We start from the raw sequence: 25,661 nt of genomic DNA, 5'->3' as shown, positions 1-25,661 counted from the left end.
AAAGCAGAAAGTCTTGTGCGAGTGAAGAAGCTAACCTGGTTCTGATCAACAGTTAACAGAGAACAAATAGCCTACAAAAGGAACTGTTAAAGAAAGAGTTACATTAACAAATCGTACGTTTGTAATGTTGCTAAAACATGAATTCAAGTCATGTATTTCACCAGATCTCAGAAGAAAATACTCCACTATATTTATTTGACAGCAAATGTTACAAATTCACATTTTGCACATAAACAACAGCCATCAAATGATGTGATGTTGTGTTCTTCTGAAACACTTCTTTGATTGTTCAGTATGTCACAAAATTGGCAACTATTTGGATTTGAAAACACAATTTGTAATTTAAGGGTATTTTAAGGGGTTTTAGCACTTTTCTTTATGTAAACATATATCATAAACATACATATATCATCTGGAAGGAGATTTTTATATCTTTTACTGGGTCATTTTACATGGCAGAGATGAGCCCTTGAAGTGGCTGGATAAAAGTCCAATGACCAAAGTATAAGGCCTTTGAATAACTACCTACTTTTTTCCTCTGAAGGACGATACACTTAAAATATGAAATTAAATATTTTTGTAATTAAACTATTTATTTGTATTTAAAAAATTGTTATATTTCAAATACCAATGCAGTAATCAAGATTACCCAAATGCAAGATGCAAGAAAAGGGAATCAAATTAAAACAAGTCTTTATTTAAGCTGAAACACAAGTTCCAGAAATTAAAACAAAACAAAACAAAAAATCTCCATCCAAAATCTCCATCCTTTGGTCTGCCGGCTCAGTCAGCCTACTGGCCTTGAGGCCGGTAAAATCTCCAACAAATCTGCTCTCTTTTTGCACCACCTGTGCAACCACAGAAACTCCACCTGTCTAACCTAGCTTCTCACCCATAGTCTGCTTCCCCGCCAATTAAGACCACTCTAGTTTATACCCTCCTCTGTGACAGAGCACCCATTACCCCCCACACCCACTAGCCCCTACTTGATAGTAAAGTTCAATTAACTGAGTACTGACCACAAAGTCTGCTTCTTGGGTCTTGCCAGTACCTGATGATGATATTCTTAGGCTTTCTCTCTTGGCAAATATGACCAAATTGACAAAGACTCCTTACCTGAGAAAGCAGGTCCACTCACAAAGTTTTGGTCTCATATACATTTTCATAAATTGTATTTGAAGATCCATTTTCCTGTTTCTGTGATGGTGTTATGGTCTCACGGTCTAAATATCTGTATATATGGTCAACAGCCACATCTTTAGTCAGTCTTACAGTATTCTGCTGGGCAGTTGTCCTTCAAGAGCTGCATACCTAATTAAATAATTAGGTATGCATTTTATCAGACTGATTTGTATTGGCAGTTCAGTGAATCAAAGATCATGTTAATCTAACACCATCTTCCGTCGGCATTAGCATGTTGTGGATGTTGTGGTTTAACGGCAAATCATTTATTATTTTAAAGGCAACAAAGACAAGTAACCCTCCCACAGTAGGTGAGGGTCTGGTTCACTGTTCTACCACAGGATGCAGCGATTTGCCACTCTGTTTATGCTCTTCAGCAGAGCTAGCTACATGCTGAGGTACCGTATGTGCACCATAAATGCATCACAGTGAATGAGAAGGAAAAAGGGATGTTTTGGCGCTGGGAGGTCATTATTTTTAATACTTAGGACACTTTGGAGATATTTACTAACTGGATGCAACGCCAGGGAGCAGCAAAAAAAATACATAAATAAAATAAAAGTATAATAATTTCAAAGTCATATGGTTAAACTTTCCAGTCAAATTTAATAACTCACTCAAGTGAAGGTGCTGGAATACTATTCTGGATCCTTCTGGCCCACTTTAACCCATACAGATAATGTTTTTGTTTTTTTTAAATGCTGATTTTATTTCCACATGAACCATCACACATACAGTGCAGTACAACTAACTTTGGCTGATACATTTATATTAAAACAGGAAAGCTGGTATTGAAAAAGTAACAACAACAAGATACAAGATGTTAATTGTTAATGTTAATTTTTACAACTGATAACTCAAAAAGTCTTAACACTGACCTTCCTGTTGAAGAAAAAATAATCTAACATACACACTGTCAGCACACCATAAGTCAACGTGGACAAAAAAATTTACAATTTAAATTACAATTTGAAGTAAAGCTCCATCAAAGCGGTTTTATTTTCAGTCAAATATTATAATAGACAATACTTTTCTTGCCTAACACATCATTATAAGCTTAGAAAAAACCCCAAAACAAAACAAAATGTGTTTTTAGACTCTGTTATTCAGTATTTAGTACTCAAATTTTTTGCAATGAAGTTTTTTGGGGGGTAAAATATAAGACAAGAATATAAACAAAGACTAATTAATTTGAGTCTTTGTTAAGAAAAGTCCCTCTGAAGTCTATATCAACTCAATATCCAGATATTCCCATAAAGTCTAATCTAGCTACTGATAGCAACAGTACTGAGTTGCATGTTGTAAATTATCATGCTCCCTACTAAAAATCTATGCTTATATGTACAGTGCAGATGCAAACACATGGAAAGTGGTGATTATGCATTTAGATGCACAAGTGTATGCCAACCAAAGGGGGACTTTCAAAACACATAAGAGTAACTGTGTGTCTCCAGGAAAATCCTCCATGCTCTTGAGACTGCTGGGAGACACAGAAAACCTTCTGGCAAAGGCATGTGTTGATTTCTGTGCAGCCGCTTAAGGCTTGAAATATTGACCTCTACTACCAGCAGTAATAATACTAATAATGTATACTTTATTCATCCCCGTGGGGAAATTACTTGTTTTTCTCTGCATTTGACCCATTCACTCAGTGGGCAGCCACTAAGCAGGCACCCAGGGAGCAGTGTGTAAGGACGGTATCTTGCTCAGGGGTACCTCAGGGTAGCCGTTCAGTGGATTCGAACCCTCAACCTTCCGATCATGGGACGACCACTCTACCTACTGAGCTATCCCTGCCCTATAGTGACACTGACCCCAGCCAAATACAAAACTAGTGAAAAAACAGTTTAAGAAGAAGAGGAAGGCAAAAAAACTTAAAAGCTGTAAAACCCTTCTGTGTTATTGTAGGGTCTTTACTTTACAATATAAAGCACCTTGAATGTTATTGTGATTTGGAGCTATATCAATAATTATTAATTGAATTGAGTAGGTTGACTCATTGCTGCCACTCTGGTGCACTTGTTATTAAATTCAGTAACACCAAAGCAGCTGAAACTGATTAACAAGCCCCTTTGCAACTTAACTGACCCGATCAATATCACAGAAGTTTAATTGAATTGAAGCTATATGCTGATTAAAAAGTGTTCCTTTAATTTTTGAAGCAGTGTATTTACAGAATGGTAGACGGTAATCAGTAAAGACCGTTTAATGTCACATCTTAAATTTTAATTTTATGTATTGTGCTTATTTTCTAAAACTCTCCCTTTGACTTCATCACAAAGTCCATTTTACTTGCTGTTTCTGGAGCTTTTAATTACAACTCTTTCTTCTTATGAACAAATCGAATCATCAGTTATTACAAAGGTTATTTAGCGGTTATGATATTACCAAGGTTTTGCAAGCTGCTGCACATAATTTGGTATAATGATATAAGTTTAAAGATAACTGGAACATATGAATGCCGTTATTGTTTCTTCTTATAGACTTCTGTTTTTTTTCCCAGTTAAAATGAGTGTTTTTGTTGTTGAGAGGAGATGAAAGATAGTAATCTTCCAGCTTTCACTGATTATCATTTTTGGCTTTGGCCATGGACTCCAGTCGTGTCTGTAGTTGCTCTATCTGTTGAACCAGATTATTGAAACTGGTCTCATTATAAAGGTTTTCGTATGTTATCTCTAACTGGCGTCTTTGATCACTGAGGTTTTGGTATTTTGTCTCTAACTGGAGTCTTTGATTTTCAAGGCTTTCATAACTGGAGCGTAACTTATTACTTTGATCACTAAGGGAGTTATATTCACTTTCTAGCTGGTCCTTTATTTTAGAAAGATCGTTGTAACTGTTCTGAAACTGGTCTTTTTCTTCAGTCAGATTGTTGTAACTGTTCTGTAACAGAGTTTTTTCCATTTTCCAATCAGAGTTGCTCTTGGTATCTGCATTTGACACATAAACAAATAAAGAAAAAAATCAACCAGTTATCTCCTTAGGGCATCATCAGCATACCAAAAAAATACTCACATAAGAAAACCATATAAATGAGTCCAGCCAGGAGGAGAAGACACAACAGAGCCAGAAACACTATAGCAGCTCTGCAGGAATCCTTCTTTGCATGTCCAGACGCTGAAGAAAACCAGAAATGTATTATTTGTTTTCTTCCAAATGAATGTACGTTTTATCAAAGCTTCACATCACATCTATTAGAGTGAGTTGAATTTTGACATGAGAATAAAAGCCAGCACAGCTTTCATCAGTACAAGCATGGTTTTCATTACGTCAGCGCAGGTTTCAGTTTTCTCTTGAGGCTACCTTACTATTTGTATCCAAATACAAATAGAATGCAGTATTATTATTAGCAAGCTATGATACTGTTACCCAAATATAATCTAGGCATTGCTAAATTATTTAATCTCATTCACTTGAATGTGTTTCCCATAATAAATGTTAGACTAATAGTGATAGTGGTAGGCTTTCTTGGGTATTTATTTGGTAATCACATGTTATTCATTTATCTTTTACCTTTTTAATATGAAATTAATTATTACATTGTTTTTATGTCATTAGTACAGGGCTGAAAAAAGTTAGACCACATTAATTTTTTTTTGCTTTTTCTTCTTTAATGTGGGTCAAAGAAGAACAATGATCATCTTTTTAAAAAGTCATGTTCTAAATTTATACACATATTTGCACACTTACCTCAGCAGAAGTTGATCATTGCAGAAGCGTACATGAAAAATTTTTACTGTGACACTAACTCAAACCCAGTCACCAAATCATTGTGTACTTACACTGCATTATTTACACTTACATGCATGACATACCATATTGTTGCCTTATTTCATACACTGTATGTATTAACTTGGTTAGTACACATAGTTTTCTGGGGTTGCCAGTCACAAAAATTACACTTCTAAGCTGACTCGAATGGTTTCTAAACCTATGTGCTGGATCTAACAATTATTTCTTTGCAGTGTTATCACGTCTGTCAACACCTGGGTGAAAATTATCACAAAAATTCATAAACTTTCAATCAGGTTTTCAAACACATGTGTTATATTCCTCAACAGATGTATTACCTGAGGGTGCAGCATCAGTTTGGTTGTGAAGCAACACATTACCATAAACATTTTGTGAATCGTGTGTCTCCCACTTCTTCCTGCTGTGTTTTCCTGAAAATCCATCAACATTAGCATAGATATTATCCATTTCCATTCTAGAACTGTCGATGTCTAATGTGAAGGTGGCAGTTTGTAGAGAGTGCCTGTCTAATACTCTAATAAGGAACACCTTCTAAAAGAGGCCCAATTATGTGTGTCTGCTCAACAGGAAATTGATGACTGATGCAATTATTTTTAAAGGTGACTGTCTTTTTCTGTTTAACCTGTTTGCAGCAGCTACTTGACTGCCGCTTCTATTTTAAATATACCATACAATACCGTATTACTTTATTTATTAAGCACTTTTAAAAACACCACCATGGCCTATCAATATCACCAAACATAAAAGACAAACACAGGCCGGAGGGTAACAGATATAGAAACACAAAACAGCAGTAGAAGTTAAACAATAAAGGAGTACACAAAAAGTAACTCAAGGTCACAGTGAACTTTTCAACTGGTCCGAAGGCCAGGGCGTAAAAGTGTGTCTTCAAAAGAGATTTAAAAATGGCAAAGAGAGAAGTCTGATGTGAAATTGTGAAAGCTCTATCACCTCTGAGTTTGTGTTGCATCTTTGGAACGAGCAAAAGCATCTGGTCTGCTGATCTTAGAGAACGAGACGGGACATATGTTTCCAGCAGCTGGCACAGATAAAAGGGGCCACAACAAGCCTTTTAAAATAGATTAGTAAACAAACTGGAAGCCATTGAAGGGAGGCTAAGATTTGAGGTGGCATGATCTTGCTTGCTTGCACCACATAAAAATCAAGCTGCAGCATTTTACACCAGCCGTAGGCAAGCAATGCAGGCCTGGCAAATTCTGATAAAAAAAGTACATGGCAGAAAGGTTATAAGAGCATGCATTAATCTTTCAAGGTTGCATTTGGACAGAAGAGGCATGATTATTGGTAAATACATTTATTGACCGTTACATACAGTGCTTTGAAAAAACAATTTGTGCCCTTCCTGATTTCTTAGTTCCTTGCATTTTTGTCACATTTAAATGTGAGCGTGTAGGTCTATTTTGAGACCTTGGCAAAGTGGTTACTCTTTGGAATAACTTGTACTTTTACACATTTGTTTGAACCAATTATCTTGAAATCTGCAGTTGTTTTATAAATGGATCCGAGAGACTTTCTCAACTTCTATCTTCCACTTCAATCTACAACTCTTAGATCTTCGGTGAGTTCTTGTTCTGAGTATTTGTAAGAGTGCTGTTAAAGTCGTCCTTGTTATGCAGCAAAGAAAATTCAACATGTAAAAAGAGAAATTGCAGACAATTAAACATACCAACCAGACTTTGTAGTTAGTTATTTTAGTCATTTAAGATGTTGAACTGTGTGATCAAACTTACTGCACTTCACAAATTGTGTGTGTGAGTTTGAAAAACAGCAAAACTATCTCATCAATATCACATGTTCATATGCACATATGCAATATCACTGCTCACATATGCAGTATGCAGTCAAAGGATTGTGAGACAGCTTTTAGGCATTTGCACATGAAATGTGATTTTAAGCCTTCAGATGAGGAAGTGTATTTGCACGATGTTACTGGCTTACTTAAGAAACCAGTTTCTTTTCACAGATCCAGAAGTTTTGATTTTCACATGGTATGTCATTCCAGCTGTTTTCGAAATCAAAAAAATTTATTTCGACACAGTCTTCATTTTTTCCTTCAAAACCATTGGGTTCATCAGGTCCCCAGTAACTGAAAAACAAACAAAACAGAGAATTTAATCCAGGATGCATGCAGCTCACTATAATGTGGACAAGTTAGAAAGTTAGAAAATTCAAATAGCTTCCTTAAATAAACGGCAGTATTGTAATCTGGCACAACAATATGTGAGGGCATTAGGCTACGTTCACACTGCAGGCGAAAGCGCATCAAATCCGATATTTTTGACCCTATGCGACCCATATCCGATCATGTTATGACAGTGTGAACGCGCAAATCCGATATTTTCAAATCCGATGTGGGTCACTTTCGTATGTGGTACTGAATCCGATACATATCCGATGTTTTAGAAAGCGACTGCTGTTTGAACGGTCAAGTCGCATTAAATCCGTCTTTTACGTCACCGACACAAGACAGACGCCAATTATCAGCTCCGGAGAAGCGCCTGAGAAGACATCGTGAATGCTTCCTGGCCATCCCGTGTAGATGTCAGTGAAACTGTTGGGAAGACAGCATTGGAGAAACGTGAACATTTTATTTGTACTGTATAATCTGCAGATTCTGACAGAAATCTGCAACTATCCTTTGAAGCACCGCTTCTCTAAAACAGCAATGGGGATCATTATTAGGTTATCTACATTATTATGTAAATAACAAAATAACTTAAAGCAAAAATTGGGAAACGTAAAGTCCGAAGTCTTTATATTAAGGGCCATCAGTCACACAATATTACTTCTTTTGCGCATGCGGGCCGCTTTGAGCGTTCACACTATAGAGCGCGTTTGTTGTCGCATTTTATTTGTAGTGTGAAATCGGAATTGAGCATTAAGACCTGCAGTGTGAACGTAGCCTTAGTTTTGCCACTGATTAAAGTAGAATAAAACAATAATGTATAAACCTTTTGCTCAGTGGAGTCCCATCCACCCATTTCCATGTCCCTTTCATGGCTGTCTCAGTTAATCCAATCCACATGACTTTTTTAAAGTTTCTTGTAAAGTCCTAGCAAATCAAAAGTAAATAATTAATTAATGGAACTAATCACGTATTTATGAATTTCTTTCCATTATTATTACGTCACATTCACAAACCTGCTCTTCTTTGGTGTTGATAATTGCCAGGTCTGCACCTCTCTGTAAACAGTCGTCTCTACTGTCTTTCCAGGATTTCGCAATAGAGGAAATATAATAGAAACTTGGGCGGAAATAGACCCATCCTTGTTGAAAATATTGATCTGTTGTTGGAGAAAAAAAACAACATTTAATATTTCAGAGATTAACACATAAATTTACATTAACAGTTTTATTCTAAAGTTCGGCTCCTGTTAAAAATTAGAACATTTTAAATAGTCAGCTTATGTAAAAAATCTCTTTAAGCAAAATTATCAGACTTCAGAGGCAGTCTTTGCTTTATTTATTTGTTTATTTATTAATTTGCTGTGATCAGTATGTTGTCATTTAGAGATGATATTCCTAATAAGGTCAACCCAGGGCCTTTGTGGTCACAGTTCAAATGCTTTGAGTCTTCTTAAAAGGGAAAGTGTTTGTTTTTTAAATAAAAGATAAACCAAGAGGCCGCAAGAATGCTGAACATAAGAGGCCTAAGAGGTATTATAGACTGCGAAAAGCACAGCAATTTAAGCAGAGTCCAAGAATAAGAATTATAAAGCTGGACATGAGCTAAATAGATCTCCTTTAAGTATTGTAAGTCTTGCTTACAGCACTTACACAATGTTTGCTAATGAGGAAGGGCCTTGCAAGGGTAAAAATAGTCAAATACAAAAAGTGAGATGTAAAACGCTGTAACATGTTAAGTTTAAGTTGGTGTAAATTTTCATTTAACTCTAGATGGTGAATAAAATCATGCCGCCTACCACAGAACAAAATCCTGCTGTAACCATTTGAATGTAAATATCATTTACAGCTTGAGAATGTTGCATTAATTTGATTAGCCATAAAAAAGACTCATTTATTGTAATATATCCTACATGATACCCAGGTATACCAAAGTGTTGATATTATTAACCCTTAGTATATATACATATATGTGTATGAAAGGCCTCTTTACAAAGTTTACAAACTCATGCTTACCAGTGAGGTTTTTCAGCTCTTCGGTCTCCACTGTCTTAATACATGATGTTTTACTGTCTGCAAAAGCAGAAACATGTTGTCAACAGAATGTAAGACAAGCCCTCCCTACAAAAAAAGCCTAAAATTACTTTTTCTTCAAACCGATACTGGAAAACATTTTGTGTCACAGCGAAATGTAAGTACCTCATGACTATGGCTTTATTTTGAGTTTTTTGGTACTCAAAAACTGAAACATGACTTTAACTGGAAAGTCCCTTTCTTTTTCTAACGCAATCTTTAGGGGTTCTTTGGTTGCATTTTGACTTGATGTTTTTGAATCTAAACTTCCCCAAATCTTTTTTCTCTGTCTGAATGTCAAAAAACTATTAATTCTAGCAGTACATATTACAATTCCTTGCCCTCAGTATTAGTGAGCTAAATGAAAACTAGACACAGGACTACAAATGTTTCATCTTGTCATTAATCAATGATGTACACAGTGATAAAACAACAACAACAACAACAACAACAAAACTAAACTAGGGCAGTACTCTGTTCCAATATCTGATTTGTAAAAAAAGTGTTTAAACGTTTAATTACACTACTTACAGAAAGCAAAACGTAGGGAGATGTTGATGGCAGCTTGGAGGATACACAGGAGTCCAAAGCTAACAGCAACCAGTCTGGCTAGTTTTCTCCCTGCAACACAACCATATAAAAAGTCCTCTTTAAGTAGCCTCTTTAAAGAAACAGGTCTGCAGAATTTTTGGGCTAACCTTACTCATCGAAACCTGACAAACTCACAAAACTGAAAGATATCTGCATTTCCATGTTTTCATTTAAATATTAGGCGAATATGCAGTATAAACAATGATTGTTTGGAAAGTTATTTTAAATGAATTTTCTTTATGTGGACGATGATCCTGGTAAAAGCATTTTAGTTGAAAATTATGGGGATTAGTTATGTAAAAACAACTGTAAAACTTGAAACAGTTACATCAATTTGCGAGCATGGTGGAGTAAGAATGTGTAATGGTTTTGCAAAGGAAAGAGAGAACAGAATGCAGAAGATGGACACAGCATGGCACTTCTTTCCCTGTAACCCACGAGCGCCTTCGATGCAAGTTTCTGTATGCTTATGCTTTTGTAGTATTGATGGTCTACATTTTTTTTCTGTGCAGTTCTGTGAAAATATTTTTTGTTGTTTACTCAATTGCTCTGTATATAGCTATACATCCCATACCCTGGTTCACACATTTACATCTATCGGCAATGTAGTTTTTCTAATTAACCTATTCCCACTAACTACATGTCTTCTGACTGTGGGAGGAAGCCTGAGTACCCACGCAAACACGGGATGAACATGTAAACTCCACATAGAAAGACCCCAGCCTGATGGTGGAATTGAGCTCAGGACCTTCTTGCTATGAGGCAACAGTGCTAACCACCGTGCTGCCCAAATAAATACAGAAGAGAGAAAAGCTCATTATTAGCTCACAAAACAGCAAAATCAGTAAGAGTTTTCAATGCAAATTATGTATACATCAGTAACACGTGTACATCAATTATTGCTTCATTTAAAATATACCTTTAAAAATGTGTTTTTTTCGTTGCTATTAAAGAAAAAATCAAAATGATTTATTTCTTACCTGGTGCAGCAGCAGCAGCCCCTTGGCTGTGTTTATTAGAGCGACTTCTGTCTGACACATCAGGCAGATTTGCATAATCCATAGTAATCTCTAGTTGCTCTCTATGGGCAACTCTTGCCATCTTTTAAACAACTGCCTGGAGAGTGTCAGTGATGATGTAGAATCCACTTCTTCTTTTATACTTTTCTGCTTGCTTGTTTCCTCTTTCTGTCCTTCACTTTGCTCAGTATTACATAGGTTTTACCCTTCACCCCCCACTTCCAATGGACCAGTTCCTCTGGGGGAACACCCAGTGTTCCAAAACCAGTAATTCTATTGGGGGTGGGGGGGATTTGTCTGCCATAGTTAATAGTGATTTGTTGCAGGTGGCAGTTTGTCTGTAGTATAGGGTCTCCCAAGGAAAACTAATGCTAAAAGCAGTTCTTTAGAACACTATGGAAAAGGCAACAGTGGTAGTGGGTCTGGTAGTCTGGCCTTTCCCGATGATGATCAGCCAGGGCACATGGGCCAGCCCTGCTATGCATCCACAATCGACGGGAGGAACCATAGGAGTTTGATCCAGTGTGGATGAGGTGGTGGTCAAATTTGGAGGACTCAGTGATTTAATCTATTTTAAATATATTTATAACTAACCTTTATGGATTGCTTATGAATAATTTATGCAGAATTGTACCTCGAGCCTTTAAAGTGCAGCTGTTTTCTCTTTTATTTAATCAATTCCTTTGCTTCCTGTAATACCTTGTGAACCTTCTTCCTTTTTTTTAAAAGTAACCCATAAATAGGGTTGGACTGGTAATTTGGTATATATAAATAAAACTGAATTGAATGAGTCATTATATATATTTTGCACTTTTTACAGGCTACAAGCCAGCCTATAGCCTGGAATTATACAGGCTACAGGCTGGCTTGAAGGGCAACTGTGCACTGGCCCTACAAGCACTGATAGCAGCCCACTGGTTAATTTTTATTACGACAATATATTGCCCAATCAAATCTAAACCAACCTCTGTGTGGCTCATAGCATTTATATTTTATATTTTTCAGACACATAGCGATATCTTAATTGCAGTGAAACCTGATATTGTGAAAAGCCCAATTCAGCATAATGACAAATAATATGCGATAAATTAAGACCATACAAATTATAATTAAGGACAGCATTTACTCGTTTTGTTAAACATGATAATATTTAGCAAGTCATTTTAATATTAATGTACTTAAGTCTTTTAAAACTAGAAACACAAGGTCATTTATTAAAATGTTTGTTTGCAGAATTGTAGATGCCATTTACTAACAGTACCATCGACGGCAGTAAAAATGTTGTGGTTAAAAAAGGTTGTGAGGCCGCAGAATAAATAAATAAATGGCAAAGATTTTTCTTCTTAGTCATGCAGCCATGTGGGAAAAGAATAGCAACAATAAAAATGTTTTGAATGGTAATGCTTGAGGTGACAAACCAAAATTTCCAACATTGCATAACTCGCAGTGATGGATGACAAAGCTGAGACTACGTAATCTTCCTGATGAAGCAACAGAGTGTGGTAAAAGTTCAGTTTTCCAAATGATTATCTCAGATAATTTACAGAGGCACAAACAGCCAGGGATGAAGTTTTAAAAAGTGAACATTGAAGGCTAAAAGCATCAGACAATCAGGGAGAGCTAGACAGGAAACAAAACTGACAGGAAAGAAAATGAACCCTACGAATACTACGATTAATCATGAATCAAATCACAAAACTCAGCTGATCACTAGAACCCAAAGTGTGAAACAGCAAAAGACTCATTTTACATTTGAATTTAGTGTCAACATTGACAGTGAAAACCAATTACCTAATGGTTGATGTTGCATTATTTGGAAGTGGAAGTGTATAGGTAACAGACTGATGTAACACACATCATCAACTGTGCAACTCCAACAGTCACACTGGGCTCAGGTGCACATGTTCAAGTTTCCTTGAGCATGACTGTGAAAAAGACTGCAAAGGTATAACGAAGACAAAGAAATAGTACATGCAAAAAGGTTGTGAGTTGCAATTATCTCCAAAGCAAGACATGCTTTAACGCTTAGATTGAGGATGCAACATTCAGTTTGCATCCTAAACAACATAACAAGACTTAAGGATGAGAGGGACAGGCTTGAAATGAAACGTTATAAATTTTTTTAAAAAAAATTTCTGTTGTTGCCCACAGGTTGATTACGGGAAATTTGGGGGTTTGTGTCTAAAAATTGAAGGGTTTTTAAAAAATGCAAAAATAGTTCCTTATTATACAAATGTCCCAGGATTTTTCATGCAATGACTCCTGGTGCATATTGCTAATTGTATTTCAGAATCAATTACTAAACAGGTATTTATGTATTTGATAACAGTATTAATTCCAATTTTGCCACTGTGAAGAAAGGGTACAAGAAATAAACGTTTAAAACTTTTTAAAATATTGTATTAAGTTAATGTATTTGATCAGGCAGTTTAGAAGAGCAAATGTGAATTAAATAAAATGTCTAGTATTTTAGGCCATAGAGTGTCTTTTCTGAAACTAGCACTAGGAGTCACTAGAGTTATTTGCACAGTATGATCCTAGTTTCAGCTTCAGTCTAGTCTGATATGCAAGTACAATGTACAGTTTAAACATCTAAATAGAATACATGATTTATATTCATAGTACAGTAAATGCCACTAACACATTTCCATCATTGTCTTGTCTGTGATTTTCTTTTTGTTCTCTCACAGAGTTGAGCTGCGGTGCGTCTTCTCAGAATCAGAATCAGAATCAGAATCAGAAAGGGGTTTATTGCCAAATGTTGAGCAGGTTTACAACATTAGGAAATTGCTGCGCAGTCTTTCACAGTGGAGGGAAGTGAACTAGTTACTTCCTCTCTAACCATCTGCTTTTGGGTCCGGTTTTCAAACACACCGGCAAACCCCGCCGTGAAACTTTCATTCAAATAGCATTATATCTAAATAGATGAAACAAAAACAAATACATACATGGAAACATGGGAAAAAATAAAATGAACAACAATATATTTGATATATTGCAAAAAGACTAAAGTTGTATTAAATACTTTTGGGCGATACAGTATGATACATGATGACATGTCACATGGCCTGCTTCTTCCAGCTTAAAGTAAAGTGCTTCATGCTGAACTGTGTAGTACTTTTTTTTTTTGATGGATTTAAACATATTTTGGACAGATTATGTGTACAATGCAGCGAAGGTCTGAATGTTGATTGTACTTGAAAGAGAAACAGGGTATCATCTCTGTGACAGTGGTAAGAGATTTTATATTTTTGAAAAATAACATTAAGACATTTGTCAAGACAGTAAGGCAGTTTCACAAATCCAGTGACTAGTTTTTAAGCAAGTATGTCGTTCCATTTGAGTAACATATCACTGTTGTAATTTAGTAACTTGGCACAATCCTCTTCGATATGTTCGCCTCCTCCATTGTCAGGCTGTGGATGGTACCAGTAGCTGTGACCGGAAAAAATTGATAAAAGGACAATGTTCTAGTGAAATATATTTTGCACTAATAATAATGGGAAATAAAGTTAACAAATAGTGTATGAAGTTTAAGCTTAGAGTGAAATATTTTAACTGTCAGCAAACTGGATATACTGGATTTTGCATTCACCTTCATGATCTCCAGAGGAGGACAAAAATAATGCACAACGTTTTTACTCATGGATTCAAAGGTGTATTGTGACTCTGACTTTTAGAGGGAACTACTTTATTTCATTAAAAATGATAAGTGTAAGTTGTATTTTAAGCAACACTAATAAAAAAAAATCTGGAACAAATGTCACTGTGCAGGTTTGAACATACTGTACACAATTCAGAGAACCTTGATAGACTCTTACGAGTTAATGTTAAGATGGCCTTTTGTAGGCTAGAGGAAAAAAGTGTCAAAGGTCATCTTTTAGACTTACAGCATTTACAACAGCTGCAAACATTACATGCATGCAAACACTGTAGCCCTTCTGCTGATGGCTAAACGTAGGTATGTACAGATCACTTTCAGTGATGACGTTAACCCAACAAGAACAAAGAAATATATAACTTACTCGGAAGCTCATTTGTCCTTATGATCTCACGTTTTTGTTGTAGCTGCTCTCGCACTTTAGCCAGATCATTATAACTGTTTTTTAACTGGTTAAGTTCTTCTTCCAGGTCTTTGTAACTGGTTTGTTCCAGGTCCAACTCAGATTTGCCTCTTTTATACATAAACATCAAGAACTGTTGAATTGTATCACTTACTAAGTATTTTAGCAGCATTATGCCCTCCTGAAAATGACAGAGCCTCTTGGCCTGCTGGGTCTTCCCAAGGCAAATTGGTCCTGGGTAAGGGGTCTGACCAAGATTCAACCCCTATGACAGAAACTAAATCAAGGGACCAGTCTACCCTGTCAGGGCCCGCCCTCTTGTAGTTCCCGCAAGGCTAAGTGCATGAATGAAGGACCCCGGCGATCTGATCTCTGGTTGTTTATTTACTGTGGGGAGTATAAGAAACATCAAAACCCACCACATTTCTACACATACGCTCGCACTGCAACTGTCTGTAGTTGTCTGTAGTCAGCAACGCTCTCTTCAGGTCCACAAATATGCAAGCACGATGAGGAAAATACTTCTCCACTGTGTAAAACAAAATCAAGAGAGAGAACAAGATAAACCACCCAAAAAAGACATTTTGTTCAGATGTACAATGCTCTATACAAAAAACGAATTAGTGAATTAAGAATCCTGTATCATTGCAGGCTCTTTACCTTACAATGTAAAGATACTATTCCCGCTGTTTCTCTTAACATTGATTTCTGTTGCAGCTGTAAGGTTGTATTCATAGAATTTTAAGACTTGCTTAGGACCAGGTAATCTTTTACTATGTCATTTTTATGTGATGTGTAATTTAAATATTTAAACTTTGGTGGAGTTAACCGAATCTTTTTGAGCCAATACAGCAGCACCATCATGTGGCCATTTAAAGAGACTTCTGTAGTTTAAAAAGAAAGCAAATGGGATATTGCACATGAGATAAAGTGGCAGGAGTGAGCAGCAGTACAAACTGAATAGTACAAAATTTTGAGTGGCAGTTAGTACAGTATTGCACAGAGTAAGGTTTTTATCTGTTTGAATACTAATAAGAATGAAGTGACCAGTGCAGAGTGTACAATGTACTTGTGAAACTGTAGGACAGATTCTCAGTGCATCTGTGGAGTGTGTGTGTCTGTTTAAGTGTTGTGGTTGAGGTGTCGTATGGCTTAATGGTCAAATATGTTTTTAAGTCTCGTAGTCCGAGCAGACAGACTCCTGTAACGTCTGCCAGATGGTAGCAAGGAGAACAGCTGATGTGCTGGGTGGCTGTGGTCCTTGATGATGCTGTGTGCTTTGCAGAGGCAGCACTGGAGATAGATGTCCTGAATGGCAGGAATCCTCAAGCCAGTGATGTGCTCTGCTGCTTTCACCAGCCTCTGTAGTGATTTCTGGCTGCTGGCAGAGCAGCTTCTGTACCAAACTGTAATGCAGTTTGGTACTCACAATTACTGATCATCAGGTAATCCAATGCATTTGATCACCTGTACATGACTGCTACTGTGGAAGTATGCATACTTCCTAAATATATTTGGGATATACTATATACAGATATACAGAATATAGAGATTCTTTATATCACACACTGTCATGTACAAGGAAGTGATAATAAGGACTTTTAATGCAAAGCTTATACTGTAGGGAACAGTGAGCAGGATCAGTCATATACATTTCATGAACTTCTTTTCTGTTTTCTATCACTGTGTGATGAGTTTGGATGCTGATTTATGTAGCCAGTTTCTTCTCACAGATCCAGACTCTCTCAAGGTCACATGATTCATCATTCCAGTTGTTTGGGAAATGAAAGTTCTTTATTTCTGCACAGTCCTCATCTCTTTGTGGAAAACCATTTGGCTCAAAAGTAGCCCAGTAGCTGAAACACAAACAAAATACAATATTTCAAAAAACAAAAAACAATGCAAAAGACACACTCTCTCTTTAAGATTAGGCTTGAAACTTTTCTTTTTGATTAAACTTATTGTCAGGGCTGAATCAGGTGACCCTGTATCCTTAGTTATGCTGCATTACTCTTGGGCTGCTGGGGGGACTTCAGTGATTCACTGAGTGTTTCTTCTTTACACGTCTCTTTTCACTCCCTGTGGGTTCATACACCACTCCGTACTTAATCAATCATTTGCTGATATGGTAACTGTTGGGGTTTCTTTTAAATATTTTAGGAAGTTTACGTTACAGGATAAAGCACTTGAGGTGACTGTTGTGAAATGGCAGTATATAAAGTGAATTGAAAAAAATGATGATTTAGTAAACAAAGTTGTAGTCGTTAATGGGATCTGTACAAAAAAAATATTCAGATATTTTGATATCAAAAATTATGTTGCTATAAGACTGCAATATTTTTCCTGTTTGTCAAATCATTTTGTGAAATCTCTTCTAAAACACATCAAGCCATCATGTTGTATCCATATTTTTCTTAATTCAGAAATTTTGGATTTGAACTTTGTAACGTTTGGACTTAATGACATTAAATACTTACATTGGCTTTAACTTCTGCCTCCTACATCCTGTTCTTCAGTCCTCACAAATTAATGTGTATGCCATTCAGATGTTTGTGACAATTTATTTAACAAACCTTAAGCCAAAATATAGAAGCAGTATGTGAAGAAGTAAGCACACCGCATGACTCAGAATCTTGTTTAACTATGTTTAGCAGCAGTAACGTTAAGTTCTTTCTGTTTGACATCGTTGCAGAAGAATTTTAGTCCACTCTTTTTCACAATGCTGCTTCAGTTTGCTGTGTTTTTTGGCCATTTGTTTAAACGCAGTCTAGTTGAAATTCTGACTTTGACTGAGACAGCACATTCCAGAAGTTCTGTGATTTGTTGAACTTTGCAGGCCTAAGCCATGTTGACATGTTCTTTTTAGAGTGAAGAGAAGAGAGAAGACATGAAGATCTTTTTGTAATTTCTCTTTACATTGCACTCACCGACACAAGGTCGTATATAAATGATTTTAAGACTTGATAGACTTAACTTAACTTATCTTGTGGTGCAGCACAATAAGAAAAAAGTAAAACCTTGTAACAAGCAGAGACCCATCCACCCATTTCCAGATCCCCTCTTTCTCACTGTCAGTCAATCCTATCCACATCAGCTTTTGAAAATTTCTTGTGAATTCCTTGTTGAGACAAAGAAATATATATACGTTTTATATATATATATATATATATATATATATATATATATATGTATTATATAACATATATATAACATATATATAACATATATACAACACACATATAGACAGAAACCACATTTAGAAAATCACCTGTTCTTCTTTGCTGTTGATAATCACCAGATCAGCGCCTCTCTGGAGACAATCATTTCTACTTTCTTGCCAGGATTTCTTGTTTGAAGAAATGTAATATAAACTACCATTGAAGTGCATCCATTCTCGCAGACAACCTGTTAAAGGAAAGAAAAAAAAACACAGGAATGTCTGCAGGTGGAGTGAAATGAGTTTATCTCTGCAGTGAACTCATCACTGTTAGGAGGCCTGATGCTGCTTTTGTCATTTCTAGCAGCTGTCAGTAGTGGAATCACTTCTGCATTTAGTTGTTTGACAGTTTTTTAACAACAAAATAGAGAAATGAAAAACAGCAGACACATCATGAATTAGCTCAGCCTGAGCGAAGAAGTCAGCTGAATTAAGTGATTAAATGCAGTCTTAACTGAGATATTACAGTATTATATCAGCTCTTTTGTAGTGGTTTTAATTGGGTGATTTGACATATACTGTATAAATCAAACATGGGGAACCAACACTGCATGTGTGCTGCTTTGGATAATAAATTTCTATTATTTCAAAACTTCAAACTTTTGTTGAGTCACATTTAGCTCCAAGATTTACTTAAGATGTCATTTGGGATGCACTGAACCTTACTTTTCCTGATATTTTTCCTAAACCTTAATAGGATTATTAATGTGCTGAGAAAAAAAAACATTTGTGCCTTACTTACTTCAAAATATCCCCCCAAAACTTGTTTTGTTTTTATGGAGGTGAAATAACAATAATTACCGACAGACTTTCTCTGAAGATCATCTCTATTTTTGGTCATGTCTTCAAGTCTCTTTTGGAGCTGGCCTCTGTCTTCCACCATATTGTTGTAGCTTTTCTGTAGCTGGTCTCGTTCCATTTTCAGAATACTGTGCATGGTCTGTAACTGGTGTTGTTCAATTGTTAGGCTGCGGTAACTGGTCTGCAACTCATTCCACTTTCTGGTCAAGTTTTCGGCTACCATGTGATAGGTACAGGTCTCTCCATCACAGGGGACCCTTTCTTATCAAAGAAGACTGCAGTCCTTTTGTCATTTAGACAAAAATAATAAATTATATTTTCTTTGTTTCCCTGATTTTTAAAAATCTAGATCACCACGATGACCCAGTTTTAATTTCTGATCCATTACCCACCTACTATGATAGCAAAAACACAACTCTCTTCGATATTGTTTAAGTTAAGTCAGGGTGATACTTTTTTGATATTTTGTCAGAATGATAAAAGACTTAATGCTTTAATTTTCCAAAACTCTTATGTTATTTACATTACATTTGCTACATTGCTTTTTTAGGATAACTGACCAGCGTTGATGATGGGGGTCAGGAAAGTTCTCTTAAGATTCTGATCTCAAAACCAGAACAGACTATAGTAAAACACATTTACAGTAACGCAGAAACATTTGTCTGAGACAGTTCATCCATGTCTAATAATTATTTTAACTCTGATGCATTCATCAAAATACAAAATTGCTAAAACAGGTAAAAGAATGGGGGTTTTTTTGTTTAGTAAAGTTGCCTGTGTTTGTGCATAAAATTGTAACAGTGTCAAATTATTTGTTTATTACCTGTGAATGCAGGTGAAAGTCCAGTCCTGTTCATCTCCACAGTTTGGATATCATCATAAGTGACATAAATATTTTCTGAGGAATTTAGGTCCCCTTTTAGCTTTCTGTGATTAATTGCTATGTTGTTTAAATAAATGTCATCCATGATGTTATTCTGTGCTGTGGTTCAGTTACAACCTGAACAGGAACTTGAGATTAACAAAGTTTTGAGAACTGTGTGAAAAAGTGTGATTCTCTTTAACAGGAAATGAAGGTCTGGTGGGATGAAATAATAATAGGCCACTTTATTTGTGCTCTGCCCACAGGTTGCAGCTGCATCAAAGCAGTGTGTGTGTGTGTGTGTGTGTGTGTGTGTGTGTGTGTGTGTGTGTGTGTGTGTGTGTGTGTGTGTGAGTGATGCACTGTTCATACTACAATATAAATCAAACTGAACTGAATTTGTTTGAACAGCTGTTTGACTTTGTTCACCTTTTTGAAGACAGTCTTGTCTGTTTTCTTTTCAAATTTTTCCTTATGAAGAAATATCTTTTACATGTCATTTGTACATCTTTTCAAACAAAAAGAGCGCTGAACAAAAGCTCTGAGCCACGCCGTCTGAGCAGCACTCAGGGGTTAATGGAAACCAGACAAAGGGAGGCAAAACAATTATTAAATTTCTACCAAACTTGTGTCTATCATAGTGTATCTTAAAGACTTCAAAGACCATAGACCAACCAAAATCAAGCACTTCAATCTCACGCTAAGGGCTTACTTGTGCATCCTATAGGATATTTAAAAGTAGAATGGGAGGCAGAACTTTTCAGGGCCCTCTTCTGTGGAATCAGCTGCCAGTTTGGATTTTAATTTTCTTTAAGAAATTCTTTAAGCAATGTCATTTCTCTCTAAGTTATCAGCTTTAATCAATTTTGGCTGTGGGGCATATGCAACAAGGGAAATATCTGAATACAGTTTGCTGACAGAATATTTCCTGTCAGTTATAACCACAGTAGTATTGAGTACCACAAGCATGGCCCAGTATGTTTAAGTAATCTATTGTTTTCCTGGGACTGTGTTTGTGGCTATCTGGTTAGTATTTCTGCAAAACCTGAAAAAAGTATGTTAAAATAGCAATATTTATGCAGACAGACATAAAAGGATGTAAAGATCTTTCTTTAAGAAATAACAGATCCAATATTTATTGAATATCATGCATATGTCATATTGCCCATTCCAAATATAATATTAAACTTGTTCCCATAGCTGCTGTGTTTCATTATTGCTAGCAACCAATTAATTCTTGCAAGCCTAAAACTTAACAGAAATTAAATAATTCTGCCACTTTTAGGTTATGCACCCCTCTGATATTCAGTCAACAAGTGTAGTTCAGTCATATCAGTACAATCTGTTTGTGTTCACTATTTCCCTCCTTGCTTCTGAGATGCCACAAACACACAAGGTTATAAAAAGGTAGGCAAGGCATACACATGAAAAGCACTAGCGAAATAATACATGCACAAGTACTTTTAATTTCTACCACTGCATTGTAGTTCAAATACAACAAAAAGATAGATAGTAAATGAGAGCCACACTAAGTAAAAAGAATAAAATATACATACAGATAGAAAACTTATGGTTAGAGAGTCTTTTTCTATAGGATGAGTATTTTTAAGCGGGGGATTGGTTTTAATCAAATACAGCTAACAATGTTATAACCAGAGCAGATCTCCATCACTGAGAAGGTTCATAGCGACAAAAGAGTTCTTGATTTTGAAAGCAAAGCAAAAAGCCTCTGTGTGTACTTGTTTCTTTGTAAATTTCCACAGTTTTCTGTCCAGCTTCATTTCACGAATGCATCTTGTGGCTCTGTTTTATGCATTATTTGATGGACTTGATGTGAAGTTATGGGGAAGCTTTCTTCTCACACACCCAGGAGTGTAAAATAGAGCATTTTTCATCATTCCAGCTGTTTTTTGAGTTGTAATTTTTTATTTGCCCACAGTTTTCCTTTTTGAGTCCATTAGGCTCACCGCTATTCCAGTAGCTGAAAATAAAGATAAAATTATGAGAGTTAAACTCAACAATCTGATCAGTTTTTTCTTTTCAGTAACTGTAACTTAGATACTAATGAGACAGCATGAACAGTATCTTTTTACTTAAATATATGCAAACTAAAGAATGGATTTTATTTGTATTTAAACCTTGTGGTCATTCGAGTCCCATCCACCCATTTCCATGTCCCGTCTGTCTCCGAGTCAGTCAGTCCAATCCACAAATACTTGTTTAACTGATTCACAAAGTTCTTTTTAAAAAAGAGAGAAACCAACTGTAAGGATACTGAGTTTAAACTGATGTATCTATATAGCCTCCACTTAACTGAACTTTGATTTCATTTTAATTTTCATTTAAATATTTTTAATGCACTCCCACCTGTTCCTCTTGGCTGTTGATAATCACCAGGTCTGCACCTTTTTGAAGACAGTCTTGTCTGCTCTCTTGCCAGGATTTCTCCTCTGAAGACATGTAATAGAAACTACCGCTAACATACACCCATTTATGCTGAAAATCTAATATAAAAAAAATAGAAGAAGAATGTTAACAATTTGGGGTTACATTGTACGAGGTAGCTTTCACTTAACCCTAATGATGAGCTTTTTCACAGCCATTGCTTTGGAGTTAGTGACACAAATTCAAAACACTTTGGTGGTGAAAAAAACTTTCTGTCATAGTTGCACAATTTGTCAGAATGTGTTTCCTAAGACATAGTTCAAGTCAGTGTTCTCAGCACTTTGATTTTTAGATTTGTTTTCGTGTTCATTAACAATGTGCACTTAATTACTCCAATTGTGCACAAAGTTAATAGTAACTCTCAGGGCTGAGAAGATGAGAAAGATATAAGATTATATAGGAAAACTATTTGAACTTTGGTGACTTCTAGTGAAGATGTGTAAAATGTGATAAAGTGATTTCCGCTGTAATCTGCATCAGCAGCTGTAGGTAAAAAAAAAAAGGCATGGAAAGGAAGCTGCTTATCACTGTCATCAATGTGGCAAGACTCTAATGCTGCTTTCATTTCTTACACAAGAAGCCCTAAGCGTAAGCCACAATGTTGGTGGTACAGTCATCTCTGTATTTGGTTGTCTTTTTTTATTATTATTTGCAACTTCAAGTACATAATTGAAAAAGAGTGAAGGCAAACTGAGTGAGTTCAGTTTGAGTCAGGAATTCACCTGAACAGCATCAAAAGATTGTTTATTTTCTAAGTCCAGTGGCATTAAGTTATTGTATGAATCCTTTGGGAAATTTTATCTCAGAGCTCTGAAATACTTCATGTATCAACTGTTATTGTCTAACAGTGCAGCCATGCTCCTTATGATGCCAAGAAATTAGTAAAAACAAACAAAGAAACAAACTGAAAAATGTGAATTTAAAACATTTTGCAATCACATTTAACTATGATATTTATTTATGATGTCTTGTAGGCAGGGTCTGTGCTAAATCTACCACGTTTTGTTTGTTGCAGTTTATAAACTATTGGTTTATTATTGAATCATCAGAATAAAGGCTAGACCCAAGAACATATTTTCTTTGAATGAAATAAAATGGTAAATGGCCTGCATTTGTATAGCGCTTTTCTAGTCCCTAAGGACCCCAAAGCGCTTCACACTACATTCAGTCATTCACCCATTCACACACTGGTGATGGCAAGCTACATTGTAGCCACAGCTGCCCTGGGGCGCACTGACAGAGGAATAATTACCTTGAAACTTTTTCTGAAGATCATCTTTTTCTTTGGTCAAGGCTTCAACTTTTTTCTGGAGCTGGACTCTGTCTTGAACCACACTGTCGTAGTTTTTCTGTAACTGGTCTTGTTCTGTTTTCAAGTTGTTGTAACTGATCTGTAATGCTCTCTGTCTGCCCACCTCCTCTTCCCACTCAGATTTGTCTTGGTTGACTGTGTTGGGCATGTGAACATTAAATGAACAAGCTCTATTAATGAACACCCATTTAGGACATCATCAGCATGCTATCTAGCTGCTGTACTCACAAGGAAAAGCCAGAATTATGAGTCCAGTGAGGAGAAGAAGACACAGCACACCCAGAAGAATCACAGCAGCTCTGCAGGAACTTTTCTTCACAAATGTAGTACCTGGGGCTAGAAGTCAGTATTTTTCAACATGTGTGCAAACATAAGACATTAACAACCTCATATTTGGCGACTAATAACAACGGTGACACTAGCAACTGCTCTTTTAATTTACAAAGTAGAAAAAAAAACATCTGTTTTTCAATCAGCGCCTGAAGAGGATGATTGTCTTCAATACACAACAGCGTTTATCTTTGTCAAAGCAATTTGGTACGGCAGACATTTACTGTCACAACAAAAAAAATAATTAGCACATTTAACACGAACCACTCCGAGAGTGTCATTTTTCTTTTTAAACATACTTTAAGAAGTTTGTTGTGCAGTAAAAAAATCAGCTAAGAGCAACATGACAGATGTTCAACTTAATTTAGGGCTGCAGCTATCGACTATGTATTAATTAGGGAACTGGGTAAGTAATACATTTTACCTCATTAATGATCAGTACATACAAAAAACCCCCACTAAACCCATCCATCCATTCTTTTCCGCATATCCTTGCCAGGGTTGCTGGGCCCCTACTAAACCCTTTCATTGTATTTACATGTTAGAATAAAAAATTTAAAAGAAAACATTTTCTTAAATGCAAAAAGATTGAAATAGTTAAATACAACTAAATACAGTAATGTAAAATAAAATGAGAAGGCATTTTTAGTTTGTCTCCTTGGAAAGTGAGAATTTTTTTTATAATCGAGTTATTGGTCTTACTTAATGAACTGAAATTTGAGCTAATTGTAGCAAGTATTGTAGCAAAGCTGGCCAAAATTTATTTGGTTACATTTTTTAACAGAGTTTAAATTTGTTTCCATTTTAGAAAAATGGAATTTGTCTATTTCCTATACTTAAGAAGTTTTGGGGGCTCAAAAATGACAGAAAAATTAAAACCACTAAATTTCAACCTACCCACCCGTACTTTCAAGAGCTATAATTTGGGCACATTTTATAGTATGAAGGTAAAAAGGTTTTGCATGGCTTTACTTAGTATGCTCATATATGAGCTGTTTGGGAAATACATCTTCAAAGTTGAAAGGTCGATGTTATGTATTGGCTTTTCTGTCCTGAGAATTTAAAATGTATGCAGTTATAAAGGGTTTATACCTATTTCACAGACTGATTTTGACTAAAAATACTGAATAATGATACTAAATGGGGAATTTCTCATTGTATCTTTCTTGTAATATTGCCTGCAGTGACTGCTTTTTAAAATTTGCGTTTTTCTTTTTAAGCCGTGACCACAAATGAAGATTATTATGCTAACTAAAATAAACTAAAACCTAAAACTAGATTCACAAAAGTAAATTTAAAAAAAACATTTGTAATTTTGTCAACTGAAACACCTGCATGTAGCTGTTTTACATGTAACCCATATCAACTACTCCCTGTCACATGACCCACGTCAGCTGATTTGATTTCTTTTTTTTTTTTTATTATAGTATGGGTTAGTTTGTGAGGTTTAAATTAAAAATATTACAATACTGTAACAGCATAAACTTAATAAAAAACATAATAAAGAATAAATGTTATTAAACTTAAGGGTTTGGTCCTCTTTAGGCTTTCTGACCTTTGCCCCTTTTTCAACACTCTGTGATTACCTGGTATTTCTTCTGGATTCCTGTAGCGCATTTCCATGATTTTCAGATGCGTTGCTGGTTTCAGCTGTGTCTTGGGTTTCTGAAGAAAAGATCTAAGAGTGTCTCTGAAGTTGCAGACTGTTGTACTGAACTGTGTGAAACTGATACATGTGATTCTCTATTTAACAGGAAACTGAGGTCTGGTAAGATGAAAACATTATACTGCTTGTGCTCACATGGCATGTAATAAATCCTGACAGTGCAGGGGCTAGGATGCCATTAAAATTGTAATCATTATTGAC

General features: G+C 35.9%; 3 protein-coding genes across 3 annotated transcripts; all 3 read right to left on the bottom strand.

Moving 5' to 3' along the window:
* Positions 1-6,218: 6,218 nt before the first annotated feature.
* LOC147328114 (CD209 antigen-like protein A) lies at positions 6,219-10,859 on the bottom strand. The gene is made up of 6 exons (XM_086297638.1): positions 10,725-10,859; positions 9,685-9,774; positions 9,097-9,153; positions 8,098-8,240; positions 7,908-8,008; positions 6,219-7,042 (listed from the first exon to the last, which is right to left on the bottom strand). The coding sequence occupies exons 1-6, from the start codon at positions 10,843-10,845 to the stop codon at positions 6,895-6,897; spliced, it is 660 nt and encodes a 219-aa protein (XP_086153764.1). The 5' UTR covers positions 10,846-10,859; the 3' UTR covers positions 6,219-6,894.
* Positions 10,860-16,535: 5,676 nt separating this feature from the next.
* LOC147328113 (CD209 antigen-like) lies at positions 16,536-19,068 on the bottom strand. The gene is made up of 4 exons (XM_086297423.1): positions 18,846-19,068; positions 18,096-18,232; positions 17,845-17,945; positions 16,536-16,683 (listed from the first exon to the last, which is right to left on the bottom strand). The coding sequence occupies exons 1-4, from the start codon at positions 19,066-19,068 to the stop codon at positions 16,536-16,538; spliced, it is 609 nt and encodes a 202-aa protein (XP_086153549.1).
* A 2,478-nt stretch (positions 19,069-21,546) lies between these two features.
* On the bottom strand, positions 21,547-25,417 carry LOC147328112 (uncharacterized). The gene is made up of 6 exons (XM_086297639.1): positions 25,381-25,417; positions 23,693-23,800; positions 23,405-23,599; positions 22,075-22,211; positions 21,846-21,946; positions 21,547-21,688 (listed from the first exon to the last, which is right to left on the bottom strand). The coding sequence occupies exons 1-6, from the start codon at positions 25,415-25,417 to the stop codon at positions 21,547-21,549; spliced, it is 720 nt and encodes a 239-aa protein (XP_086153765.1).
* Between the last annotated feature and the right edge of the window lie 244 nt (positions 25,418-25,661).

Source organism: Aulonocara sp. 'chitande type north' Nkhata Bay, linkage group LG6, assembly GCF_057382095.1.
Source record: "Aulonocara sp. 'chitande type north' Nkhata Bay isolate Kocher_YH1m ecotype deep benthic linkage group LG6, A_spYH_male_GT1.1, whole genome shotgun sequence".
In the NCBI taxonomy this organism is placed as follows: Eukaryota; Metazoa; Chordata; class Actinopteri; order Cichliformes; family Cichlidae; genus Aulonocara; species Aulonocara sp. 'chitande type north' Nkhata Bay.
This window is presented reverse-complemented; position numbering and strand designations above follow the sequence as displayed.

What these genes read in the sequence shown, in the direction of transcription:
- LOC147328113 (XM_086297423.1), bottom strand. Translation starts at nt 19,068, where the DNA reads ATGGTAGCCGAAAACTTGACCAGAAAGTGGAATGAGTTGCAGACCAGT. An exon ending in TCTTCAGAGAAAGTCTGTCG is followed by an intron (nt 18,233 to 18,845) that starts GTAATTATTGTT and finishes TTCCTTTAACAG; the next exon opens with GTTGTCTGCGAGAATGGATG. An exon ending in TCAACAGCAAAGAAGAACAG is followed by an intron (nt 17,946 to 18,095) that starts GTGATTTTCTAA and finishes TGTCTCAACAAG; the next exon opens with GAATTCACAAGAAATTTTCA.
- LOC147328112 (XM_086297639.1), bottom strand. Translation starts at nt 25,417, where the DNA reads ATGGAAATGCGCTACAGGAATCCAGAAGAAATACCAG. An exon ending in TCTTCAGAAAAAGTTTCAAG is followed by an intron (nt 22,212 to 23,404) that starts GTAATTATTCCT and finishes TTTTTATATTAG; the next exon opens with ATTTTCAGCATAAATGGGTG. An exon ending in TCAACAGCCAAGAGGAACAG is followed by an intron (nt 21,947 to 22,074) that starts GTGGGAGTGCAT and finishes TTTTTTAAAAAG; the next exon opens with AACTTTGTGAATCAGTTAAA.
- LOC147328114 (XM_086297638.1), bottom strand. Translation starts at nt 10,845, where the DNA reads ATGGCAAGAGTTGCCCATAGAGAGCAACTAGAGATTACTATGGATTAT. An exon ending in AGAGCTGAAAAACCTCACTG is followed by an intron (nt 8,241 to 9,096) that starts GTAAGCATGAGT and finishes CTCCAACAACAG; the next exon opens with ATCAATATTTTCAACAAGGA. An exon ending in TCAACACCAAAGAAGAGCAG is followed by an intron (nt 8,009 to 8,097) that starts GTTTGTGAATGT and finishes TTGATTTGCTAG; the next exon opens with GACTTTACAAGAAACTTTAA.